At 41.0% G+C, this 16,426-nt stretch overlaps 3 protein-coding genes across 5 annotated transcripts in view; 1 reads left to right on the plus strand and 2 right to left on the minus strand.

Moving 5' to 3' along the window:
* Positions 1-734: 734 nt before the first annotated feature.
* LOC117733354 (interleukin-17 receptor B) lies at positions 735-6,237 on the minus strand. 2 transcript variants are annotated; one of them, XM_034536947.1, is made up of 9 exons: positions 5,339-6,237; positions 5,223-5,247; positions 4,590-4,703; positions 3,105-3,214; positions 2,852-2,984; positions 2,716-2,748; positions 2,395-2,502; positions 1,775-2,049; positions 735-1,698 (listed from the first exon to the last, which is right to left on the minus strand). In XM_034536947.1, exons 1-9 carry the CDS (start codon positions 5,402-5,404, stop codon positions 1,285-1,287), a joined length of 1,278 nt encoding a protein of 425 aa, XP_034392838.1. In that variant the 5' UTR covers positions 5,405-6,237; the 3' UTR covers positions 735-1,284. The 2 variants fall into 2 exon arrangements, with proteins under 2 accessions (XP_034392838.1, XP_034392839.1); XM_034536948.1 differs by lacking the exons at positions 2,852-2,984; positions 3,105-3,214.
* chdh (choline dehydrogenase) lies at positions 5,577-13,291 on the plus strand. 2 transcript variants are annotated; one of them, XM_034536945.1, is made up of 10 exons: positions 5,577-5,670; positions 6,852-7,301; positions 7,724-7,954; positions 8,711-8,877; positions 9,008-9,159; positions 9,413-9,542; positions 9,699-9,833; positions 10,210-10,352; positions 11,076-11,178; positions 11,416-13,291. In XM_034536945.1, exons 2-10 carry the CDS (start codon positions 6,880-6,882, stop codon positions 11,832-11,834), a joined length of 1,902 nt encoding a protein of 633 aa, XP_034392836.1. In that variant the 5' UTR covers positions 5,577-5,670; positions 6,852-6,879; the 3' UTR covers positions 11,835-13,291. The 2 variants fall into 2 exon arrangements, with proteins under 2 accessions (XP_034392836.1, XP_034392837.1); XM_034536946.1 differs by having other exon boundaries at positions 5,582-5,670; positions 7,029-7,301.
* A 1,783-nt stretch (positions 13,292-15,074) lies between these two features.
* Positions 15,075-16,426, minus strand: part of cacna1db (calcium channel, voltage-dependent, L type, alpha 1D subunit, b) — a 63,768-nt gene continuing 62,416 nt past the window's right edge. The window contains exon 47 of the mRNA XM_034536671.1: positions 15,075-16,259. Within this exon, the coding sequence (XP_034392562.1) occupies positions 15,954-16,259 (306 nt within the window). The 3' untranslated portion in view covers positions 15,075-15,953. The remainder of the gene's footprint in view (positions 16,260-16,426) is intronic.

The raw sequence follows: 16,426 nt of genomic DNA on the forward strand, positions 1-16,426 counted from the left end.
GGATTCCCTGGAATGCACTTAAGGAATGCCAGCTATTATTATGACTAATAGCTCAAATTAACCACATTGTGCTACTTTTTCTGACTAAGTAAATGTGTAGCAGTAAAACCCCTATGTCTACTGAGTTGAACTCGGAACAGAGTGAGGACAGGAACATTTGTTTTAGGGACACCCCCACTTTTGACAAAGCCCCTAGTGTGCTGGGCCCCTTTGCCTATTGCCAGTAGGAAAGTTCATTCATTCATTCCCTGACATATGTGTATGAACTGTGTGTTAATCCCATTCAGGCTTACGTGATGCAAGAGTCTACCCAAGCAACCACCTCTTTCTTTAGTCTTTTTAAGGATGGCAGATTAAGTAAAGAAAATAAACAAAACACAACAAATACATTTCTTAAATCTGTTACATAAAAGGAGAGGAGAGAAGGTGTCTTTGATGCCTTTATTTCTTTCTTTCTTTGTGTGTTCATCTGTTTACAATTTATACATGATGATGATTATGATGATGATGATGATGATGATGATGATGATGATGACAAATGAAACACTCACGCAGCATTTTTTAGGTAGAAAATATAAATAGGTAACTATGATGTTATTACAAAGAAAGTAATAGAATACAGTATGCAGTACTGGAAAACACAGAGACAAGTATCCACCCTGTGGTGTTGTTAGCGTCGTTCAGAATCGTCTGCATGGGAAGAGCCTTTGGAGGAATTCAGCCAACAACTTCTCTCGTTCTGGTAGATTTATTTCTCTGATCACAAGCAAAGCATAAGGGCTGAGATTGCAATACCAGGGGAGTCACAACAACTCTGCCCTATAACCGGAAAACCCGGCCTTTACATACACAGATTTCATCACAGGTTATGCATCATCTTAATTTCTGATTGGTGCTGAGCGATCAAGGAGGTGGATGATTTCATCTCACAGGACTGCGCCATGCAAGGCCAGTCAACATTTCGATGAGATCAATGACATTCGGGTGTGTTGTTTCCAAGACGAGACAGCCGCACATTCCCAGACACAAATTTCACCCTCTATGTGTTATTCTGAATTTGAGTAGCCTGACAAAAGCATAACATTATAACAATATATAAGTATTTATATTATCAGTGTCCAAGCCAGTGTTTGGGTTACCAAAATAAGCATATGTCTATGCTATATAGAATAAAATAGATGTAAATGCTCTTTAGAAAGCGTAATGAAAGACTCAGCTATTCACTATCAACTATTCTGACCCACCTTCTTTATCAAGCAATCTAAACATTGTCATTACACATTTTCAAACAATGGTAGCCACAGATTTCAGTGGTTCTGCTTTTCTGGAAATGTTTGGCTGAAGCTTTTCTACAGCTTCTCTTAACTTCACTGTACACTTTTCAAACCCCGGTCTGAAGATCAGATCTGATATCTTCTTGTCATCCTGACTCTCGGAATGAAGACTCCTGCACAGCTTGTTTAAGTCCTTCATCAAACGAAAAGTTTTGCAGGCCCTTAGTTCCAGCGCAAGGTTGCTAGGCTTCTTGTCCTGCTGCTCGCCCAGCTGCACCACACAGAACTTAGCCAAGTCGCTGGCACTCTTTGCGTGGCCTGCCACCATGTTGAGAATCAGGGGGTAAAGGTCATGAGCTGAAGCTGGGATTGAAGGCTCTGGAAAGGTGTGGTTGGGAGGAGAGTGACTGGGCAGTGAAGAGGACTGAGAGAAGAGAGGTTTTTTATTTAGCAGATGGCAAATAAAAAATGATAAATATTACATACAAATTATAATCTACCTTTGGGCACACAATGAGGACTCGGTGTGCATTCTTGGCCTTTTCTGCCAGCCAGCGCATTGGCCCTAGCTCTGCAATCTTCCTCTGCTCCCACATGTCGATAGCCACGCTGCATCCGCCGTACCCCTGCAGGAACTCCGTGAGGGCCACCAATGCCTGCTGGAAGGCTGAATCCTCAGCAGGGTACACCACAAGGACAGGGACGGGTGCCACGGGAGATGTAGGCAACCTTTTGAAACCCAATGAGCTCGCAACGTTGGCGCCACATCTTTTATCTGGAGAGTAAGACGTCAGCGGAAAGTAGGAGTTTGTTGTCTTCAACACATCGGCACATATTTCACATAACCTAGAGGGGATTTCTGAATTTGTTTGTGGTACATTTCAGTACTTTTTTCATCCAATCTTCCCATCTAACAGCGGAGGCATGTTTCCAGTTTAGCAAATATTTTGATCCAGTAGCTTTCTGACTGAGGACAGGTCCAATGCATGTGTACCAGATTGGCGAGTGAGCCCGTGCATCTGTCTTAAAATGAGCATCTTTTACTATTCAACATCTGCAATTTCGGTGCCAACAAGGTCCTCTCCCAACTAAATGCATGTTTAAAAAGTGTTGTATTTACATATCATGTAGCAGGAACTCAGGATCATCAAACCGGCCAGTAGTCCAAAAACGGCCAACGCTATTCTGGTGAAGTTGACATTACCAGGGACAGCATCTGTTCTGTTTTCTGCACAGACAAAAAAAAAATCCCCCATTTTACTTTATTTATAATTATATTGCGATTGTACTGTATGGCTTTAAGTGATGGTGCAGTCATACTTAAAGACTTGATCTCGGCTGCAGTGAAATATTTAAAAAAAAGGTGTTGTTAAAGATTGAATTACAACCATCTTTGTGTTATATTAAATACACACATGCACCAGCAAATGAGATTGCTCACCTATAGGAACTGTACAAGGCTTTGTTGTCACACCTGAAAAAAACAGAGACAAAGGTTTAAAGAGTTTACTCACATAAAAATGAAAGTATAAAGTATCAAAGTATCAAAGGAAGTGGAGAATAAAAAAAGAACGTACGCCGTGTTGGGCGAGGAATTGTGATTGTAGCTAACTTGTAAGCGATGACGCTCTCCGACAGAGAAAATGGCAGACTGGCAGCTTGGATGCTGTTGAAGCCATAGCTTGCCTCTACTAAATAATAAAACCATTTCTAGATTTGAAAAGATGACAGTCATTGCATTAATCTCACATATGTCTATCATTTCCAACTCATACTGTGCAGACAATCACTGATAAACACAGAAATGTTGTAGGCAAGATACCACGATACCTGCACTGATCCACGGATGCCTGCCTCGGACAAAACTGGTTTGTATGTACAGTGGTACGTTGGTTGCCCCATAATTACGATCCGAATGCCTGTCAGGTATTTATTACTCGCTGCAAATGGACAGAAAATGTCAGACACCCTGCATAACTAAACACAGTTTGTATAATTAATAGATATAGCGTAAATACCATCTAATTGTTCTCTCATCTCCTGTTTACCCTTCCACACAACAACGTGCACACACACAATTGTTGTTGTTTTAGCTTAGCAACGTCCATCAGTGTTAATTGTCACAATGATTGTTTACCGTTGTGTGCCACTGTTAACCCATCAGCTGTGTTGTGTCCTATTATGTTATGTTTCATCAATTAAAAAAAAACAGCATTTGATGTTTCTCTACTTTTAGGGAGATGCAAAGTCTGGGTGGATGTATGGGTCAAACAAGCACAACACTGATCACATAAGAATATGATCAAAGGGATTTATAACTTAGTCCTAGTTCTGTTTGAAATGACAATCAACACAACACTTTGTGATTCTAATTAATAGTCAGCTTTTTGTTGTTATTATTTTTATTATTATTATCATTATTACTAGTAGTAGTATTTCTATTATAATCATTATTATTATTGTTGTTGTTATTTTTGTGGTTCTTGTTATTATTACTGTCAGGTTATTGTTATTATGTTATTATTTCAAAGTATCCACTGGGTAATAGGCCTCATCTGCTCTTTGTATGACTTGTTATACATCATGACCAAATACTTTCACAGGTTTAAATCTTGGTCAAGGCATTATCTATAACCATAATATAATTTATAATATAAGATGTGATCTATAAAAGCTCAGGATATATGGCAATGCACATTGTTGCTTTGCTAAAAGACCACAGCACACTAACTCTGTTGTGATCCGTGTTACTTATCCACTCACTGCATGCTCGTCTCCTCAGATTAAAAGAAGCCTGTACGTCGGTGTTATGTTGGTGCATGGCAGGGATTGACCAACACCTTGCAGTTTGTTCTGCTGAGCAAACTATTTTACACTTTCCACAATGCTTTTAAATACAAATAATACTTCTGGGATGCACTGCCTTAACATAATTAGGGTGTCTTTATTTTATATTCTGAGTGCATACTAGCTACATTATTTCAATATAAACGTGTTTACCTTCTGTCTAGTGCAGTGTCCTGTTTTACAAAGGGAGTGGCGTTTTGGGGAAATCTCCTCTGTTATTTTGATAAACAGTATAGTAGATGTATCAACTTTTGATGTGTTCAGTTAATGAATAATAATCAATAAGCTATCGTATTGTATTTAATATATATATTTTGTATTATATATATATATATATATTTTGTCAATTCTGAAGATGTCATGTCAGTGAATTACTCATGCACAACACATGTTTGTTAAACTGTTTACTAGAAAACAAGTGGTTTTATAAGTTCCATGTAAGTCAAATTAATAAGTGGTGTATCTTACCATCAATGTTGATTGCCCAGCTTATGTTCATCATATCTTTTTCTCCCACTGTCACTAGCTTCACTCTCAGGTCCGCCAGGACAGACGGAGTGATGTTACTGTAAGGAGGGAAAACTGGAAAAACAAACAACGGTATTATAATGTGTAGCCTATGGTATTATTCTCTGATATTGACTCAGATGTTGTCTGATAATTCTGCGGTTGACGGGTAGGTCTATTGTACTTCCAGTTGTGTTTTGCGAAATGCACACATTATTCACATTCACAAACATTTGGAATTTGGATCCACCTGCTTGGCTAAAGATGTTATTGAATTTCAGGCAGACATTTAAAATACACCTTTTGTTGTTTAGCCCTGGCCTCCATATTAAATATTAACATATCAAATCTCTTTGATTATTTCTTAATCAGGTGGGCTATATCTAGAGTTCCACTTGTGTCATTATGATCCAAGTGTTATATTTCCAACATACAAAGCTGGCAGCTTTGAAAAGTAATACTAAATTAACAGTACAGCATGGCATAGATTGGTCTCTGCATTGGCCAACAAACACTGTTTTTTAAATCAAAAACAGCCATATTATTAACATAGAGGTCGGACCTCATCCAGAGTACAAATAATAAATGACATACCATGAAATTCACGACACTCCACTTTCTGCAAGAAAACACCAAAATAAATTACGTCATTTACTTTGAATTGAATAACAGTTAATAACATGGCTCAGTTGTCAAAGTCGATAACTTACAATTTCTTGTGATGTCACCTGGACCGCGAGATAGGAGAACACAATCAGACTGCCTCCCCACATCATCAACACCTGGTTGTAGCTCAAATAAAAACTATACTATAAACTAAAACTGAAACTATAATAATAATAAAAAAACTGGAAAATAAGGGGATAGTATATCTTTTACATTTGACCGCGTCTGACTCTCGCGCACTTGTTGAACGAACTGTCAGTGAGTGACACGCTCGATTGGGTCCGTTAAATAGCACTAAACCCCGCCCACAGCATTCGTCCAGTTCATTCGGGGTTCACACGGTCACACTCATATCCACTGTCAGTGTTTAAAAAAGGTAAGGTTTTTTTTTTTGCTGCTCCTTGAGCCAGTTGTTCACGTATATGTAGGTATATTGAACTCCTCCGACACCGCCTCGCTTTTGCATTAAACACAGTTTGTGACGTCCACACGCGGTGTCCACCGTCCTGCTGTCAACTACTAAGAGTAACGTGTTATCGAAAGAAACGTAACGGGCAACTAAGGCCCGCATGAAGCCTGTCAGCAAGGCGGTCAACACCAGCCTCGCCCGTTTTAAGATGTTACACTTCAACACACGTCATTTCAAACGGGTTTAAATCCCGCAGCCCGGAGTGGAGCTGCACGCTGCAGCGGACCGACAGACCGTTACACTGATAAGCGAACAGTTGCGTCATTGGCCTTTAATAGTAAACATGTTTTGCGGTATTTCAGATTTAACCATACAACTTAAATTGGTGAAACCTGCACACGTCTTGCTGTGAATAATTTGGTGTCTCAGAAGCTTTTTTAGTTTTTACTTTACCGACATTTCAGGCTGTTTGCTGATTTCAGCTTATCAGTAAAAGTGCTGCGCACTGGCTGCTTTATTGCTCTGACGGTCCTGACCTACTTACCCCTCCCTGTGAGTGAGCAGGCTACACTTGCTCTATGAAGTAAACGCACGACAGAAAACCCCCCAAATAAATACAATTACAATGCCAGACAGTGTTTTGCAGCCTTTTGCTCTGTAACATTTTACACAAAGTAGACATGATACACCCTCTCTCTCTCTTTCTGGTTGAAAGACACATGACCATTTGCCCAAGTAAAATGTAAGCATTTGGTGGTTGAGCAATACAAAGTTAGTGGAGAAACCTCCCTCCTCAACAGCAGGAAATCAGCCAAGGCACATAAATAACCTGTGGGGCCTGGCTCCACATGCAGAGTTGGGGGTTACTTCCAAGGTGCCTGGAGAAGGGAACGACAAATTAATATATTTCTGTTTGTTCATTTAACTGCTTGTAATTTTAAAAGTAGGAGTTGAGAAGGACAAGGTGTGGTTGAAGTAATGATTAATGATTAATAAAGGCTCCCCGTAGCCCACAATGTGCATACTTAGCAGGACAGCACACAAACAAGTGTTACTTTTGGACATGTACATTTCATTAGTAGTTTGAGTCCCGGCTCCAGCTTGCCCCTTCAAGGGCAACCTTTACTGTGTGTTGTTGTGATTTACAGTGAATGAAAAAAAACTCCCAGAACCAGGATGTTGTCTTTGGCCACATCAGGCCAAACGGGAGCCCGCCAATTTGTGACTGCGGCTCGAGGGAGATTTATGAGGGATGGCAGGTGCTCGTTTACCCGTTTGCCAGAATTTTCCCCTATGACCAGACATATGGGCCGGTGCTTTTCCAGATCCTCCTTTAACCACGACAGATGCTTCAGTGCAACAGCTGCTAGAAGGAGCACTTCATCACCTTCAGCCAATCAGAAAACACCGTCCTACAGTTACGTCGTTGTCGGGGCAGGATCAGCGGGCTGCGTCCTTGCCAACCGTCTCAGTGAGGATGCCCATGAGTCTGTGCTGCTTCTGGAGGCTGGGCCTAAGGACATGTTGCTAGGCAACGTACAACTCTCATGGAAGATCCACATGCCGGCTGCGTTGACCTACAACCTCTGTGATGACAAGTACACTAGTTGGATCATTTCACAAATGTTTTGTTGCTGATGTGTCAAACTATTTGATTTACCTTGTCATTTATTGCTACGGCGGTTCGCAGATGTGTGCAAACACAAATAATGTCAACACAAATGCCATTTCTGTGCTAACAGTTTGACACAATGTGACTTTTTTACATATAGCATATAGTTTTCCTCAGTCAAACTGTGATTTTATATTATTTTAGACAATTAAAGCCACAATAACAAAAGAGAAACAACTAATGAATCATCCATATATCACATACACCTTTATATCAACTTATTAGTCCAGCATGTTGATATCAGTCTCCATATAATAACATATTATTCAACTGTGTCCAGATCCGGTAAGCAGACAGATATTGGTTCCAATCAGATGCCATGCTGTATCTGTTTTCATTTCTCCTCAGGTATAACTGGTACTACCACACTTTGGCCCAGGCACACATGGACAACCGGGTGATGTACTGGCCGAGGGGCCGCGTCTGGGGCGGGTCCTCTTCTCTCAACGCCATGGTGTACATCCGCGGACACGCTGAAGACTACAACCGCTGGCAGAGGGAGGGGGCCGAGGGCTGGGATTACGAACACTGTCTGCCTTACTTTAGGAAAGCTCAGTGTCATGAGCTGGGAGAAAACAGGTAGCGAACAAAAATATCTGCTGGACATTCTTTCTTTCGTCCGAATGCTCTTAGGGTACCTTTTGACCTATTTTAAAATAATTGTAATATGCATAGACCGAGTTTAAAGGGAACCCTAAGTCTGGCGGTGTTGATGCTGCCGTCCCACAGACTCACAATGCTTCAAAATGCGTCCTGGGCGGTAAATGCAATGTAATGTAAATGTATACTGGCACAGTGACACTCTTATTACATATTACACAGCTGCGGGAGCTTCAAAGGTTAAATGCTATGTGTCACCAATATAATTTCAGCACATACAAATGAGGAAAGATGACGGCAGCTCAGATATTAACATGCTTGTTCAAACTAGAATGATAAAGACCTGCTGGAAACATTCTGGGAGGTAGATATCACAGACGAGAGCGATGTATGTGTCCATCTGTGTTATAATGACAGACAGAGAAATTAGATTTTATTATGTGCTATGTTTTGTTATAAAAAAAGTTTACGTTATTTGTCATTTCTCAGAGACTGTAATGTAATTATCATGCCATGCATCCACAGGAAGTTTTTTCTGCAGTGTTAGATTAACATAATGCATCTACGTAGTACTGAATCACCAAATTGTGTCCATTTGTTTGTGTTTGAACTCAAATGTCATCTCATAAGTACATTTTCACCACCTTCTTCTGAAAGATTGTTGCTTTTTGAAAGGGGAATTCTCTTATCTTTGTGACACATTCCATCAATTTGTGTTTTATGTGTTTACTGTAGGTACCGGGGGGACAGTGGACCTCTTCATGTGTCCAGAGGGAAGACCAACCATCCCCTTCACCAAGCTTTTATTGAGGCGGGGCAACAGGCAGGATACCCCTTCACGGATGACATGAACGGACACCAACAGGAGGGCTTGGGCTGGATGGACATGACCATTTATAAAGGTTAAAGAACACATTAACTCCTATATCCAATAACAACTGAGAACATCTGCAACCACAATGCTGTATCTATACATCTCTAGTGAACCAACTATTAAATATTGTCCACATCTCACTGCCCAAATCTGTACAGGAAAGAGGTGGAGCACAGCCAGCGCCTACCTGAGACCTGTCCTGGGTCGACCCAACCTGAAGACGGAGGTGCGCTGCTTGACCACCAAGATCCTGTTTGATGGCAACCGTGCCGTTGGTGTAGAGTACACACAGAAAGGACAAAAGAAAAGGGTACGATGGATAGAATTACCATCACTTTTTAAAAGATGGGGAAAATAAAATGATGTTGTGGAAGGTGATTTACTGTCTTTTTTTAAACACATAATTGGTATGATCTTTCTCAACCAAGCCTTCTAATTTACTTTACACTTGCTACTCGTGTCTTAATCATTCTGGTTCTGGATGGATGGGTTTAAAATGTTTGATGAATCCTTGGACTCTTTTAGTATTGATTTTCTCATTAGTTTTTCTCTTCTCTCTTCAGGTGTTTGCCGATAAAGAGGTGATATTAAGCGGAGGAGCCATTAACTCCCCTCAGCTTCTCATGCTGTCTGGGGTGGGAAACGCTGATGACCTGAAACAACTCGGTATCGCTGCAGTTCAGCACTTACCAGGTAACTAAAATGAGGAGAAAAAAGGACAAAACTCTACGTGACTTTATTTGATCAAACACAAATACACACTGACAGAGTGATTCATTGACACGTGTTTCATGCTTAACACATGAGTGGTATTCATGCCTCTCTTTGTCTTCTCCTGTGGTTTCTCAGGTGTTGGCAGTAACCTGCAGGATCATTTGGAGTTATACATCCAGCAGCAGTGCACTCAGCCCATCACCCTGTACAAGGCCCAGAAACCTTTCCGCATGGTTAAGATAGGCCTGGAGTGGCTCAGTCAGTTCACTGGTAACCAAAGCAACCACATATGCATGTTGTAACACACACATTCTCCCGAATGTTCGATAAAATAATGAATTTCAATGCCTACTAACACAGGAAACGGGTCAATTATGTATCTTGAATCATAGAGATAATGAAGTTTGAAGAAGGTTTTTTTTTTTCAATACGTCAACACAATAACTTCTTTACATTCTGTTGATAATGAGTTATATTTTTACCATTTTATATGAAAAAGTCTGGTCAGATCTGACACATTGAACCATTATCACGCAGAATGTGAGGATGTAGCGATTGTCACGTTTATCAGTTAGACAAGACGGGCGCTGCCTGTCTGATGACACTGTGTCCCACCATCTAACACACCATGACAACTGTCCCTTAGGTTATGGAGCAACAGCCCACTTGGAGAGCGGAGGGTTCATCCGCAGTCGACCACATGTCGCACACCCCGACATCCAGTTTCACTTCCTGCCCTCACAGGTCATCGACCACGGTCGAGTTGCCTCCCAGATAGAGGCGTATCAGGTGTGTGTTTAGTGCGTGTGGGAGCTTTCAGGGTAGTATCATACAGGCATATGCGTGTCTGTGTCTGTGTGTGTGGAGGGTTTGTTATTTGTCAACAGTGTGTCAGATAACATCCCAACGAACTCCTTCACACTCTGCAACCACACAACCTTTATTCATGATTAATCAGATAAGACCTTTCCATAATGTATATGAAACAAAGGAGAGTGTTTACAGCTCCATGTGTTATTCCACGGAAAACCAAAAAAAACCGACAGGAGCTTTCTAGGAATTTCCCGAGAGGTGGCTCATTGATCTTAATTGTAGGCTCTTTTCCAGAGAATGATATCTTCCAGGAAAGAGTTAAGTTATATTGTTACTGTATACAGAGAGTGAAATGAGGCTTCCACTGAAGTGCTAAAAAAGGTTTTGTTAATGTGTGCAGAAACCATGAACGCCAAAAGCAATAACACTGGAAATTGTATACTAAGTAACATCTGTATAACTACAAAAGACAACAAACAAATTGTCTTCATAAAGTGTTTACTGAATGTAGGCACAGTCAAATACACACAGTGGTTACTTTACTTGTTTTTTCCTCTTGCGGTGAGGAGACACTATTTCACTAAATAGTGTCTCCTCACCGTCCGTAAGGAGAAAAGGAAGTCTACCGGCGCAGTACAAATGAATGCATTGTGAATACAAAACATACCACAGAGATGAGTGTTCCTATTTGTGTTTTAGGTTCATGTTGGACCAATGAGGAGCACCAGTATCGGCTGGATGAAGCTGAAGAGCGCCAGCCCTTTGGATCACCCGATCCTCCAGCCGAACTATCTCTCCAGCGGTAAGATTGAGTCACTGAACTGTCTAGAAGGTTTTGAGAACACTTTCTATGAGACCGGCTTAGTTCTGAAGGTACTTTGCTTTATTTTGCTTCAACACTTCCCTCTGAAGGCTGATGATTCGTTTGCAAGCATTGTTGTTATTTGAAAGATTTGTACTGTATTCATTGTGGCTGGACGGCACACTGCTGCTTATACAGAGAGTTTTTTTTAAATGTACATCTCCTCTCTCCTCTCAGATGTTGATGTGTGTGAGTTCAGGGAGTGTGTCAAACTCTCCAGAGAGATTTTTACCCAGAAGGCCTTCGACCCGTTCCGTGGTCCCGAAGTCCAGCCTGGTCCTCAGGTCCAATCCGACGCCGACATTGACGCTTTTGTCCGCCGAAAAGCTGACAGCGCTTACCACCCGTCCTGCACCTGCAAGATGGGCTCGCCATCCGACCCGGCGGCGGTCGTCGACTCCAGTGTGCGCGTTCTGGGGCTCGAGCGGCTGCGAGTGGTCGACGCCTCCATCATGCCCAGCATCGTCAGCGGCAACCTGAACGCTCCGACCATCATGATGGCAGAGAAGGCCGCCGACATCATCAGAGGTCACGCTCCTCTCGTTGACCCAGGGGTTCCCGTGTACCAACCTCCGACACTCGCCACGCAGCGATGAGCAGAGGAACCGAGTAACGGGTGAACGGTTCACAGCGCAATGATCGGCGTATTCTGTGTTCTGTGATCAATATCAGTTTTAGATGTGTAGTCACAGGCTAACAACAATTATGAAGGGCTTTTTCAATTCAAAGCCATAATGTTGTGATAATTTTAGCAGTTTACATGTGAAATTCTGTTTGAATTTAGACATAAAGTCCTGGTGCTCCAGGATGGCATGACGTGGTTACTGGGAAATATGCTGAGCAATTGCAACCGCATTGTGAACAGAATGGAAAAGTGCTTCTCTGGAAGTTTGACAAACTTACTCGTGTAGATTCCCCTCACGTCACCTCATTTTATCAGCAGAAGCAATTCCAGTTAGATGAAGCTAACATGGAAAAGGTATTGGGCAACAGCAGACTGGACAGGAGTATTGCATTATTAGCTCACAGGCTTTAGTTGCCTTTTGGTTCAGGATGCTGAACGGTGCTGTCAATTTCACTCGTGTTTATACATTTGTTCTTAATGTATCGTGGATGCTTTTGAAGAGTATTGTTTATAACTGATCAGATTATACCACCTGTGCCTGTAAAGTCATCATTGTTATTATTGTTATTATTATGCTGGTTCAGTCCAGCCAGGAATGATACACGTTGGTGTTAAGTACATTTTAGAAACAGCCTCACTGAACAGTCTTTGATTTAAATGAAATGAACATGTTTTTATTATCAACACTAATATGGGCAAGTGCTAGAATTAATTCAAGTTGTGTCTTACTAAGCTTTGCACTACTCTATTAAGTATTTTCATTAGTGACAATTATTGTTTACATTTTATGCAGTGTTGTGCTATATTACATGAGTGTTTAAATCGTTTGTGTCCTAATGAAGGAGTAACACTTTGATTGTAAAGGGGAAATTACTGTGAAAGTTCTTACAGCCTTTCTGTCTTCTATTTTCCTCGTGTTAGCTGTAAACAAACACGTGTGAGTTGTAAACAAATGCGAGAAGCTGTGCTGACCTTGTCCTTGTGACTTTATTCAGTGATCCTTACAAAAATTCTCAGCAGGTTCATTGTCAAGAATTAAAATGTACAAAACAGGCTTTTTGTTTTCCATTGGTACAAAATCTATAAGGTACTAATACTTGTGCTACAGGGTAGATAGAGTTATATTTGTTTGATTTCCATATAACAAATGGATAGAAAGCAGAAGTCATCACTTTTTATAAACACTATGCAGATTGTATACATTGTTGTCATTTCATAGACGTCTGTTAAGCAGTGGACCAGTACAAAAAAATAAAGCCGTCAGTTGTTTTTGTCACTGCTTCTTTTGATAAAAGTCTAAATGTTGATGCGTTTTGATACTTGTACTGTGAATAAGCAGCGTATGAATATTTGTACTGGTGTTGCTGGCTGTCAGTTATTCTCTGTTTGATTGTATTGACTCAAAATGAACTGGACTATACAAAGTCATGTTGGTTCAATCATTTCTGATCTGTTTTGTTGAAGTTTTTAAATGTAGATGTTTGTAAAACCAATCAATGATAACACTGAATGATGAATTTCCTTTTAATAGTGTGTTTGATGGAGTAACTAGAATGTTTCTCTGATGGGAGAAACAATCACAATCCACCGCAGCTCTACGTTCCCCAGACTGCTTTATTGGCTCCTCAGAAATGTGTTTCAGATGGATATGCAGAAAATCTACACACAGCATGTCTGTCATATGGCTTTTGAAGTCTTCTTAAGTACTCTAAAATGCTTTTGAAAAAGCCAGTCGAATCCAAAACCGTAATATGGAGATTTTGAAGAGGTAATTGTGTGATTCTGTTTCATTCAAACACAGAGGTGACTTGGAAATCTCTAAAAATGTGAATGTTTCACATGATTGCGTCTTTAATTATATATCTTTTTTTTTTTAAATAGTTTTGTGCTAAATGAAGAATGAATGAGTGCATTTACGGAACATTCGAAGAGCGTTTCAGACTCCAGCTGGGGTCAAATTAACCGGTATATTCACTATTAAGTCTTATGCAAGAAAACAACTTTTTAATATTGGCATCAACCTTTTGTCATGAGTGTACAGAGGGAACAGTGTGCTCTTCTTCAGCAACTTACAAAAAGAGACAAACGGCCAATCTGGAATAATAATTGAATGTGCGTGTAACTTAATGATTCCTTGTTTTGGTTTTATATTTGAACAAGCCCTTTGATTGCACAGATCAAGCATGTTGCCCAGACAACAGTATTTAAATTCAGGAAAGAAGAAAAAGAAGATTGCCCCCACCACGACCCAGTGTTTGTAATAGTTGCCCCAAAGACATTGTTACAGTTGGCAGTGGTAGAGAAACACATCTTGTACACATCTGGACACCTTGTACACTCACTAGTGTGGAATCAAAACAAAATCCTGAAATAAATAATAAATAAATAAAAGGCAACATCATTTCATTCCAAGAACACAAATACACAGAATTAATATATAATCAGGAAAGTCTCCCTGCCTGTTGCGGCTTTTTAAATATACAATATGTGGACAGTCGGGCCCTTTAGTGTCGGAGAGCTTTGAAACGAGCCCTCAGACGCCTGCCGGTGGATTGAAATGCTGCGTCGCAGGTTAAACCAATAAAAGTGATGCGGGGTTCACAGGAAGCTCCCCGAGAGGCCGAGCCACGCATGACGTCAGACTGATGGCTTTCTGCTGCAGCATAATACATCAACATGTCCTTTACAGCTGTCATGTTCTCAGGCAGTTTGTCTTATTTTCATATTTTAGCTTCGAGCAGGTCTGAGAAAAGTGAGACGTTGCATATTCTGGGGGAGTCGTTAACAATGAAATGGTCTCTCCTCGCAGTCTTCAAGGGGCTTTGATCAAAGTTAAGGGTCACGATGCAAACAAGTGTGACATGGAACATTCATCCTAAATCTTTATGTCCAGGCTGCTTAAAGTGGTTGTGTTAGTCGAATGGCTGTAGATGTCGTCTCTGTTGTTGTGTAAAGGGGGGAGTGGATGCTTCTCTTATCAGTGTGCATGTGAGACAGAAGGATATGCCTGAGGACAAAGTCTTTTTTCAGTGATATGTGATTTCCTTTTCAAGTCAAGTACCGACCAGCAACATTTAACCCTGAAACCTGAACTCAAATCAGCCTACTGAAATATACATATATATATATATATATATATATATATATATATATATATATATATATATATATATATATATATATATATATATTTATTTCTATCACCTTTTTTTGTTATTTGAGTTGCAACATGGAGGCCATATTGTAATATTAATAACCAGCATCTGTTACCATGATCACTAAAGATTAAAAGCACACATTATACGTATATACATAGACATAAAACTCCAACTGAATACAGGGAATCTTGGAACCATCGGAAAACTAAAGACATTTTGCAGCACGACAAATGCAGCTTTTCAAAGCCAGCTTCGCTCTTTCACACGCGCGTGTGTTTAGAACGGTGGCCAATTCAGTTTCATTGTCTCTTCACATCGAGTGAACGGTGTTCGATTCACGGCCTTGTTTGTACAAAGTCACACAATTTCAGTCGGAGAAGCAGAAGAACGACAGGGCAACAATTATACTCTCAATATGGATGCAAACGCCCACATTTAAAGCCATTTCAAATCCATGTGCTGCAGTACAGAGTCAAAATGATAAAGTGATCAAGTACAGACCATCATTACGATCAACTCTCGGTATTTCACTTGATCCTCAACGGATGCTGTTGTAGAAATGAATGTGACGAGCTCTGGGCTGGCTTTGCGAGGCTGGCAGGTTATTCTGTTGACATAAAGGAAATAGAAAACACTCTTTGGAGAGTATCCCGAACTCCTGCGAAACGACAGGCAGGCTGGCGAGTAGATTGATTCCCTCTGGTCTCAATATTTGCAGAATCCCTCTCAGCTCTTTCACGTCTGTTTTTCTCATATCTCCTACATTCCCATTCTGCACAGAAAGAGAAAACAAGGCACTTTGTTCTCTTATCCCTCCATGTTCTCCATGTTCTCTCTATTGACGGATGCTCCTGAACGGAGACATCCCCTCACTGTGGAATAGAAGTAGAAATTCAATTGAAAAAAACTAAATAATCCCGTGTGAGCCGCTGCTATAGCGACGTGATGCATATCATCTCATCTGTCAGGTCCTCCTCGCATTTCAGAGCCACGTACGGCTCTTCGTCGCTGTAGTCCCGGATACTGCAGTCTCTAACATTCGTGGTGGCCAGCGGGTCCGAGCTGACGCTACCCGCTCCCCCCGTGTTGCCATTATCCAGACTCCCGTTCAGCAGGTTGCTGGCGGCACTCTCCATCTCATCAATGGTCATCTCGCAGGCGTCTGCGATTTCGTGTTTGGTTGCTGTCACAAACTTGGGGTCCCTGGCGTATTTTCCCAGACCCTCCGAGATCAACACCTGAGGACCAGTGAAACATGATCAAAGCTGAAGAGATGGGGTTTTTTATGGGTATGTTTTATACATTCACATTCAAATTCGGCTAAATGTCAGATTCTGGCAGTCAACTCAGAAACATCTGGATTGTGTGTGCGTGCTCTTGAGTAAGGTGGTTTTCACAGTGGGAC

Source organism: Cyclopterus lumpus, chromosome 7, assembly GCF_009769545.1.
Source record: "Cyclopterus lumpus isolate fCycLum1 chromosome 7, fCycLum1.pri, whole genome shotgun sequence".
Taxonomy (NCBI): Eukaryota; Metazoa; Chordata; class Actinopteri; order Perciformes; family Cyclopteridae; genus Cyclopterus; species Cyclopterus lumpus.